The 10,737-nt window shown below is 41.9% G+C and overlaps 1 protein-coding gene across 1 annotated transcript; it reads right to left on the bottom strand.

Annotated features, from left to right (window-relative positions):
- Positions 1–834: 834 nt before the first annotated feature.
- Positions 835–10,565, bottom strand: IFT27 (intraflagellar transport 27). Its single transcript, XM_085323634.1, has 7 exons — positions 10,370–10,565; positions 6,986–7,065; positions 5,827–5,886; positions 5,068–5,127; positions 3,516–3,633; positions 3,086–3,195; positions 835–2,874 (listed from the first exon to the last, which is right to left on the bottom strand). The coding sequence occupies exons 1-7, from the start codon at positions 10,401–10,403 to the stop codon at positions 2,776–2,778; spliced, it is 561 nt and encodes a 186-aa protein (XP_085179760.1). The 5' UTR covers positions 10,404–10,565; the 3' UTR covers positions 835–2,775.
- Between the last annotated feature and the right edge of the window lie 172 nt (positions 10,566–10,737).

Below are 10,737 nucleotides of genomic sequence, written 5' to 3'. Positions count from 1 at the left end.
ACCCCAAGGTCCCTCACATAGACACAAAACGTTTTTCCACAGCCTACCCATACCTGGCTCCCATAGTCTCCACTCACTCTTCATCATTAACGTCTACAGCTAAGGTTGCATATAGACTAGGAAAACAGCAACAAGCATTATCCACACCATTTTGGTATTATACAACACATTAGCCAAGAAGGACAATATATTATACCTTTAAAATACATTGGGAAGGACAGAGATGGCTATGGTTAAACGTATCATTTTGAAAGACATTAAATTACGTCTACATTAGTGCTTGAAATAGTTGTGAAAAACGCTAGTTGGCCAACATGCTTTAGACACCTCTTTTGTAATTCTAGTAATGGCCTGGGGAAAGAAGGAAAGGGGCAGTGGGTGAATCCCTACTGCTAGCTAATTAGACAATAAATTTCCCCTCTCAGGCAATATATCTTTCCCTGCATGGGATGCATTTTTCTTCACTAAACCTCTCAAAAACAGCTTCCCTATAAATCACAAATCACCACGGCAAGCATTCCRTTAATTCATTTAGTAAACAATGTTCACCCATCTTTATCTCACTGGTGGGTTTAGACTGTTTATTCAAAGTTATGGGAGGTCTTTCTGGTGCATCTGCTCTTTCTGAAATCACCAGTTAAAGATCACACAGGATTCACYTTATCACCCATTCCTCAGACATTCATATTCCCCATACACTATGTTGCAGGTGGCAGATGCACCTGACATGCTATTCTCAATATGAAGAAATATCATTCTCATGTTGTAATCATACTGTGAGTGAAACATGGGGGGAAAGAGCTGCCAAATCAAAACAAAACTTCAGCAGAGAAGTTCTTTAACTAGATCCACACAGCATCCAAAATAACTTTTATTCTTATTAGTCAGAGGTGGCTAGCATCTGCAGGCAAGTCTGCACTCAGCCCATATAAATAAACAGACACCCCCCAAGATTAACAAACAAGGCAACATATGTAAGATTAAACAAAATAAAATAACAAAAAACCACACATAGTAATGCTAATCCAAGTCAAAAAAGGGCAAGTCTTCTAGTTACTCTAAGCCAATGGAGGAGTCCTCTCTTCTCTGGAGCAAGCAAGCTTTTCCTAGGTGTTCTGTCATTTATTCAAACATCTTCCTGCAAAAGAACCCATTCGTTCCTTTTCTTGTGGACCCAGCGCCTATTTAACTCCTTTTGTTGGGATTCATGCTCCTTAGCTAATTCCCAGCATCAATATACTACTGCCAGTAAAATAAGCCCAGCTGCTTTTCCAGATCCTTAAAGTACTTCATAAACTCTGCTATGACATCCACAAGCGACACACATCTCTTATGTGCAGTCCGAAGTACTTGTCCTAGCAACGGGTATAAAAAAATGGTTATAAAATATACATACAAGCCTTGAAACACAGATTCTTCAAAAGCCTGCCTGAAAAAATCACTCAGTGCTTACTCTCCACAAATTTCATCTTCCCTTGCCCAAGGGAGGTTAACACAATCTTGAGAGAAGAGAAAGGTTACAGTTTTGAACTTCTAAGATCCAGCTGCAATACAGCACCATGGATGCTTTCACATACTGCATTAACAAACACATTCTTACACATGCAACATCAGTACTCCAAATAAAAGAGCATTTTTTTTCTGAGCTTTTACTCCTTCTGACAACAAACTTCCAGCCACACATGCCCCCTTCCCTGAATCAGAATAACTTAGTCAGGTTGTCTTTTTCTTCCTGAATCCTGTTTCCGCTGGTGATGTCAGAAGGATAGGCAGGGAAAGTTTAACAACAAAGACAACTCTGATTCTAGTGAGGGACTGCAAACTGAACCTAGTGAGAATAAGGCATTGCAGGGTTCAGTTGACAAAAAAAATGATACAAAAACACATAACAAGTGCTTGCCCAAAGAACAGAAGAGGTTTTCTTACTATGACCTCATTTTGTAGATAAGGTAATTTGGACACGACTGGATGGAGCCCTGTTTGCTTCAACAGAGGGTAGCTTCTTGAGAAAGCATGTGACTTGGGACCAGCAGAGGGCACTGTGTTACCAAGTGACAATAGTACAGATGCAAGACAGACAGCTTCTACTAGGCAAAGGAAGCGGGCCATGCTGGAGAAAAGAACCTATTCTAGAAGTCAGATACAGTTATTAGTCATCAGCATAACAGTCCTACAACTGATACAGGTAACACCATTAAAACAGACCTCAAACTCTGGGCACTCTGAGAAGCACACCTAAATCCAGATCGGTCCCCACACATCTCAATTTCCATGCATCAATTCTGGAGCACAGGTTTCCTACTGAAAGTGTTTTTCAAGTGGCAGTGCCAGATCAGTCCTGCCCTGCTACCAATGTACTGGGGCTGGATTGCTTAAGTTGAAAAATAGCCTGTCAGCTTCCTCTTTCCTTCTCAAAACCTCCAAATCCTCCTTTGCAGCAGCAGAAAGTCTATTCAGAGAAGAAACACGGCAATATCAAAGCAAAAAGCTAGCAATTTCCATTTTGCCCTCTCCTTTTTTCTCCCCACCTCCTCCAATCAAGCAGACTTTCAGTGAGCAGAGAACCAAGACAGGGGACACAAAAGGAATGCTGAGGTAGCAGTTCTAGAAGACTGTCTTTCCATATGCTTATTTTCAGTTTATTTTGAAATACCAGAAGATGACCATGACGAAACAAAAATCTCATATTTTTTTCTTCTCTCTGTATTCCAGCCTGTACAATTCTGGGCACTAGAAGAAGCTCAAGGGCTAAATAAGCCATCATAGTCACATTCCTCAAACTAGTGAGTGAAAAGACTCCACCTTCTCTCTGTACAGTTGGTGGAATGACTTTGCCAGGATGTGGAAAGGGGCCTCAAAGTTTTTCATCTCCTTCTGTAAAGAAATAAGAAAATTGTGAATGACAGATGGAATAAGCATTTGACTATTTCTACTCTAACTACTTCATTAAAGACAGATTTAAACTGAGGGTGAGTTAGAAGAGAAACAAGTGAAACAGAGCCCCCAGTTATCCCTCCTCACCTGAAAGAGAAGATAACCTTACAGACATCCACTTCCACAGATGGTAAAAGGAGCAGATACTCACGACTGACATCTCGCAGTATTCCAGGCCATGGTTCTCAGCCCATTCCTGTGCTTGTTTCTGCTCCACAACTCGACGACCAACCAGGTCTGTTTTATTCCCCACTAAGACACCTACAGAAAAACAAACAAACAAAAAAACAAAAAACCCCAACCCAGAAATGCTGATTTGTTAGCAATAAATATCAGAACATTTGTAGGAGGAGCTGAAAAAGTTGGGGGTAGGAAGAACAGGCTATAACTACCTAGAAAACATTCCACAAAGGGATTATCTTAAACATTTGTGCCTGGTCTACTTTGCGATAAAAGCAGATGAGTTGGAGGAAGCCATGCCTGGGCTTGGCTTAAAATACATACTCTACGCCACATCTCAATGGGAACAGCTTCTGCCATACAGAGGGGAGCAGATTAAAAGAATCTCATCCATTCCTTACCTGGAAGATGCATCCCAACTGCCTGAGCCCTCATCTTCTCCAGCCACTTGGCACAGTTGTTGAAAGACTGCTCATTAGTGACATCGTACACAAGGCACAGGACGTTGGGTTGCTCCCACTGCACAGCAAGAAAGGAGCATTGTCAGCTCTAATGAAACTGATGTGGTCAACAGCCAGTCTGCATCTGCACAGTAAACACAGATGCTAAGACACAAATAAAAAGCCTAGCATATAAGAACCCTATGCCCAGACTGGGCTTTCATATTTCTGTTAAGCTGATTAAATGGATAGCTGCCACTAAGACTGTTGGTCTTGCTCTCTCTTCCCACTCCTGTCTGCACAGAATCACAGCATCAGAGAATCACACAATCGGTAAGGTTGGAAGGGACCTCTAGAGATCATCTAGTCCAACCTCCCCTGCTCAAGCAGGGTCACCTAGAGCATGTTAGACAGGGTTGCATCCAGGCGGGCCTTGAAGATCTCCAGAGAAGGAGACTCCACAACCTCTCTGGGCAACCTGATCCAGTGCTCTGTCACTCTCACAGGGAAGAAATTCCCCCTCACCTTCAGGTGGAACTTCCTGTGCTTCAGTTTCTCCCCATTGCCTCTTGTCCTTTCACATGGGACAACTGAAAAGAGTTTAGCCCCATCCCCTGACACCCTCCCTTCAGGTACTTATACACATTGATAAGATCCCCCCCTCAGTCTTCTCTTCTCTGGGCTAAACAGGCCCAGCTCTCGCAGCCATTCCTCATAGGGCAGGTGCTCCAGCCCTCTGATTATCTTTGTAGCCCTATGCTGGACTCTCTCCAGCACAGTTGCACTCCTTTATTTGTACCAGCTCCAGCATTCATTCCTGATCCCTGGGAAGCTGATTCTGCATGCTGAATCAGCAAAAAACTAATCCAGGAAAAAAAAGCAGAATGGCTTGTTGCCAGTTTGAGAAGCTGAAGCAGCTTCCTGGGAGGTCCCTTACAAACCAGACCTGGTGCAAGGACAACAGTGAAATTGCCTCTTGTAGTGCAATGAATCATTACATTGACTTAGCCATCTTGTGAAGTTTCATCTCACATCAGTTAATTGTTCCTACCTTTCAAAATGAGATAATACAATGGAGAACTGTATAGGTAAGGACAAAAACAGAATGAGGGGAAAAAAAATCGAGGACAGTATTATGCCCAAGAACATGGAAGAGTCCTGCTGGATCGAAGCAAATCACTATARTGGCAAAAATCCCACTGCTAGAATAGTAGCAAAATGGATATTTTTCTAAGAAATAAAAGTAAATTTAACCAACAGCACACAGCTATTTCCAGTTAAATTTCCCTATTTCTTTTGTAAGAAATTGAAGAATCACCTGCTTTCCTTCCTTTGGAAAAGATTTCCTCTAGCATTTTTACAAGTTTCAGACATATAGAACAGGAGATAGAACAAAGATAGCTGCTTCCATTTATGCTAAAGACAAAGTTCGCTACATCTGCCAGACTGGGAGTTCAGCTCTTTAAAGCAAAAGCAGTTCTTTGGAATAAGAGGGCTGTTACATAATACTTACCAGTTTCTCCAGCATCTCAGAAAATAGATCTTTGCCTGCAGAGTCAAAAATGAAGAGTTCCTGAAAGCAGAAGCAGAAAGAAGGCTTTGCCAGGAAAACTGCAGTGTAGGGAAAGGCTTAGAAAGTAAATACTTGAACCCATCACTTCTGAATTTTGTATAGTACAGCAGTGCCATGTCCCTAAGAGATAAGCTCCTCATACCAAGAATATTGCCAGTTCAGATAGCATAAGAAAAAAAATAGCTATTTTCCCTGTATAAACAATAAAAGGGTTGCCTTTGGGGCACTGAGCCCGGTTTCCACCCCTACTGGAAACAGGGTATGTAGAGCCAGAGAGTAAGACRCTAACCTCTATTATTTATATAAAAAATATACATACTGTACAAACTGTGTATGTATACATCCCATTAGTGGAAGTATAGGGCACTAAGGAAAAAGAATTACTAAAGTTTGGGGCTTATTTGTTCTAAGAAACATAAACTAAGCCTGAGTGTCCTAAAGGACAGTACACAATCCTTACAAAGCTGGCAGCAGCTTTGGCTTAAGATGTCATGTTGTATACAAGTATGTAAAACTTAGAATAAAAGATTAAACTGTCCTTGGAGAATCAATAATCTTAAAAAATCAGCCTCATTTCCTTAATGCAACTTAATGGCCTTATGAACATGCAGGGGGATCTTCCATCAGAATGAGAGAAAAAGTGAGGTCTGAGCTCTGGACATCTCTTTCTGACTCAATTTATGTCACAGAAAAACTCACCACACTATCACTTGTCTCTGGAACTGATACAGCCTTCACCAACAGTTCTGTGCCCGTTGTCTGTCAAGAAGAATCAGGAAAACAAGGATCAGAAGAGTTTTTAAGAGTCTGTCTAACTGCATACCAACTGTGCATTGGATTGAGGCAATTCTTGTGAATCATTACAATTCCATCAAACATACTGCTGGGAACTCAACAATACTCCTCAAAGCTCTGGTAACATACTCTTGCTCACRTGTCAAACTCATGTAGATTTGCTCAAATAGGGAAAAAAAGACAGAAAAACAACATCCAGAAATTTGATTATACGTATGGGTGTTAGTTGAAATCTGCAGGGCTACGTTTACTATCACATTGCTGCCCTAAAACATGTCTTAGAACTTTTCACACCAACCATGTGATCAGCTAACATATGGGATTCTGGTAATTTGTCCCTCTTCCACCTTTTATCTCATTCTGTTTTGTAGCTCATTCGTTTGTTCTATTTCTATCCCTAACTTCTGGTTTCCATCTTTATTTCAATGAATAAACATATGCCAGTTTCCCACCACCACCACGACCACACACACACACATTCTTCTTCCTTTTTTTTTTTTCTTTCTAAAAAACTTTGCTTATATTTASTTTTATTTTTATCCTGCTTCTGATTAGTCATCACCATTGATTCCTACACTGAAAGATGGCAAACTGTATCCTCTTCACCAGTGAACAGTTTCTGTAGACTGTAATTGTCTTGGGGTTATGCAGCACATCTTCATGTTTGCTTAGTGATAAGCACACTGTCCACACACACATTTAATGGTTGGAATAAACAGCTTTCTCCTTCAGTGATGCTTTTCATGGAGCGCTCCCTAAAGGGGGAAGCTCTCCAAGACCACAAAAGCTTGTGAAAACATTGATTCAGCAGGAAAATTATAAATTTTAACTGGTTGACTCTGCATTAAGTTTTGAGGCCAGCCCCTATGCAATGCAAAAGACTTAAAATGCTAAGGCATTTCTCTTCATAATGTAGTGTGTGAGAGAAAGAAAATCATACAACAAGATTCAACCCTCAGTGCCTCAACTTAAAGTGACATTGTTAATTTTGTTTTAGAGTTTATTTTTCTCTCAAGCAACTCAGAAAAGTTGCTGGATAGCTTATTGTCTCATTTATGCTCACCAGTGTGTAATTCTTCTGAAAATGGGCCCCATCATTGCGGAACATCTGGGCTAAAGCACTCTTCCCCACAGCTGGATCACCTGCAAGACCAAAAATAGAGAAGATTTTTGTTTCATCTTATAGAATCTTATTTTCCCTCAGTTCTGTTCCTATCAAACACCATAAGAGCTAGCTTAGAAGTTATAACCTGAATACAGGTAATATAACTCCCACAAGAAGCACAAACAATCAAAAATGCCTACCTACACGGTAAAATGAATATTGCTATTATGCATACTGGGCTAATTTCAGATTTCTGCTTTCTCAGCAGCAAAAAAAAGGGCCCCCAGATGTGAGCAGAATTACAATTTGTTCTAAAATTCATGTCTGGCCTATAGCCTTTACATAAACATCAACCTTTCCCAGACATGAGATAAGAGGGACTGGGCTGCATAGGAGGCTATTTCCTCTCCTTAAATTATGTTTTCCTCAAATTCAAATCATTATTATACACTGAGTTCAGGGAAGAGATAGATCACTTATTCTGCAAAGCTTCTTAAGCTGGTAACATTCCTTCACGAACTCTTCTTGCTGACCTTGCTAAGACAGCAACGCTTGCTGACTCAATGCTACTGCTGTCTCATTAGTTGCATTCTGGATATAACAGAAGAAAATGTCACTGGCTGGAAAGAAAGGTCTTTCTGATTCATCCCTACATGGAAGCAAAATCAGGAGGCTTTAGTGTTTGCTCTTTTAGAGCCAAGACTTACTGGTTTGGTTTGCACAACATTTTGAACAAACTTGAAAGTTGCCCTACCTTGGCCCACTATTACAACACTCCCTAAGAGCTAATGCAGTGGCAGAGAATTGCAGAGTTTGTGTGTACCCAAATCACTTCATGAAACATACTGTACRTCAGAATTGTTGAAAAACACAGAATTAACTTAATGCTCCCAAAGGGCTTATCCTTGCTTCATATCTCCTTTTACTGGCCTAGATCTTGAAACGGCCAGGAATCAGGAACTAAATCTCTCAAGGTTATAGCTTGACCCTTGGAGGAATATTCATGACAGCCAAATCTGGAATACAAGTCTTTTATCTTACATCATTAGTAAACAAAGCAACATATAGGCATATTTTGACCCTATTCCAGTTTCCTAGACTGTCTTTTGAAGCAGATTGAGAAATTTTTAATCTTACAAGGTATTACAGAGGAGAAGGGGTACTTTGGTTAGTGACAATTGCTCCTAGATGCAGCAATCAAAAATTAAAAAATATGTTTAAATATTTTGTCATGTGCTTTCTTCCTTTAAGCAGAGTTGGGCAGGAAAATATTTAGACAGGAAAATCTGGTAAGTTAGCTTGTTTGTTCCCTGATCAGTTCATGTTTGTGCTGAAGACAACACTCTGTTCTGAGAGGAAGCTGGTGTGTATTTCAATAGACAATTAGATCTGTCTTTCTAAAATGAGAGAGAGAAGCATATACTGCTCCAAACTGTGAGATTTTTCTATTTCCATCATCTGCTGCAAATTCCTATCCAATTTGTTGCCTTTTTACAGTCCAATAGCCCCAGTTGTTCTTCATTTCTTCCTATTCCTAGCCATCATCTTAGCTTATTACTTCACTACACTTCTCTCTCAAAATAAGTTTCTTTGTTCTTTTCATCTAGTTTGCAGTCTCATCTGCCAATACTGCATCCCACAGAATTTATTGCATCCACAGTTCTGCTCTTCCGTCAGAAACTGTAATATGTCTCAAAAATGCCAACTGTCTTATTATAATGCAAACCCCTTCCAAAGTGTCTCCACGGTAAGCTCAAACAACAATATCTTTGACTGTATATTACCCTCAAAATAACCTAAGAATTGCTTTCTATTGTCAAGTTATTTATCTCTCTTTTGCTAATACTATCTCTTTTTTTCTGTTGTTTTCCTTGACCTTTGTACAGCTTCCAATACTGCAAGCCACTCTACCCTTCATAATCATTTCATTAGGAACACAAGAGTTCCTTGTTTCACCTCTGGATGTTTTTGCTCCTATCTCTGTGATTGCATCCTCCTGTTCCCTTTAGTTTGTTGTAGTTACTCACCCTTTATGTCCCTTTCACTATATCGGTGTCTTTTGGAAGAGAGAGAAGTTATTTTGCCTGGTCTGCTGCATTCATTTATTATTTTTAATGATATATTGATATATATTGATATTATCCTGGCACTTATGGACGCTGCACAGAATTGAAAAGGCAGCTCCCAACTCGATTAGGAGTAAGCATGTAAATAGGTCACCCACAAAAAAACTATGTTAATTTAAAATGATAATGGAATTAGCCTTACTAACATTAAACAATAAAAYTTGAAAAACTTGAAAGACTTCAGCAAAGCCTGTATACTGAGACTAGAGACTTCCAAATTGAAAATGATGCATAAGTCGCAGACCTAGAAGACGGGCAAGCATGGTGTCCACAGTAACTGTCAACAGAGGCATCAGGGAGATGCTGAAGGAGATTAACTCTTTTGCCTTTGCCAAAGACTGCACTTGGGCTTTGTGCAAATTGATTAGCTCTTTCTGAGGCAAAAAGGCAAAAAGATTTTATTCTTGATGAAAGAAAACAGGTTTGGAGCAAGGCGTTAAAGCTGAGAGTTGTCTGCTTACAAATGTTTTATGATTTTGTGCTTGTGGTTGAGGCTACACAGCTTAAGTGTAGAGGAAGGGGAAAAACAAACAAAAGTTTCCTTCCCATAGTGTTAACAGTCAACTGTATTTACTTTCCTCACCTCCATAATCCATCATAACTAAACAAATTGGTGTCTTCACCTCACTTTTTTTCATGTTAACCTGGAGTTTGCTTGGGGAAAAGGAAGCCTTTGTGAAGGGTACATGCTTCTTCCTTCTACCCTCTCCTAAGGCTTTTTTTTCAGTCACACTCTCAGAATCATCCTGATTTCTGCCACAAATCTTTCCATCAGCACACAGGGATCCCTCAGTACTAGGCAGGCCTCAGCCTTTAATCTTTCCCCACTTTGAGACCACGTTTTCACCCCATGAAAATACTCTTTATTTTGGATCCTGCCATTGCTTTTCTGCTGATTAAGATTGCACTTCTCATCCTGCCACAACACGTGACATCCTCCGCACGTCACGGTGAAGCAGGAGATAATAATAACGTGATTCCCACCGTGTTGGCCCCGAGATGACAACGGACCTTCCCTACCTCTCTTGTCACCTCTTCCCCACGTGCTTTGCCGGCCGGGTGACCCGCCGGCGAGGGGCCGCGACAGCAGCAGGCAGCCGGCTGCCACCCGGGGCGACCCGCCACCGCCGCCCCGCGCCGGGCCTCCCCCAACCGCACGGGCAGCGCCGCGAGCTCGCGGCAGGCCCCTGCCGCCGGGGAAGGGGGGCGGACTCACCTGCCAGCAGGCACTTGGCAGCGAGCTTCACCATCGCCTCGGCCCGGGGAAAGCCCAGCCCAGCGCAGCCCAGCCCAGCCCCGCCGGACACCGGGCCCGGCGGCGGCGCACCGGGAAGGCAGCGGGAGCCGCCGCCGCCGTTTGCCGCGGCCCTAGCAACGGCGCGGCCCTAGCAACGGAACAGAACGGAACCACCCGCCCCCCCCGCCTTCTTTGGAATGAGCCTGCCCGCCCAACTCGATTGGCTCCGAGCTCTGTTCATCCATACTAACCTGCAGTGATTATTGGCTCTCTTGTTTACTCCCGCCCACCAAATTTATGGACAATGAAGCTTAGGCCCCGCCCCTTCTGAGGGCCACAGCAGGGCA

The sequence above is a fragment of the Rhea americana genome, unplaced genomic scaffold (genome assembly GCF_003343005.1).
Source record: "Rhea americana isolate MKP2758 unplaced genomic scaffold, rheAme1 scaffold_85, whole genome shotgun sequence".
Taxonomy (NCBI): domain Eukaryota; kingdom Metazoa; phylum Chordata; class Aves; order Rheiformes; family Rheidae; genus Rhea; species Rhea americana.
This window is presented reverse-complemented; position numbering and strand designations above follow the sequence as displayed.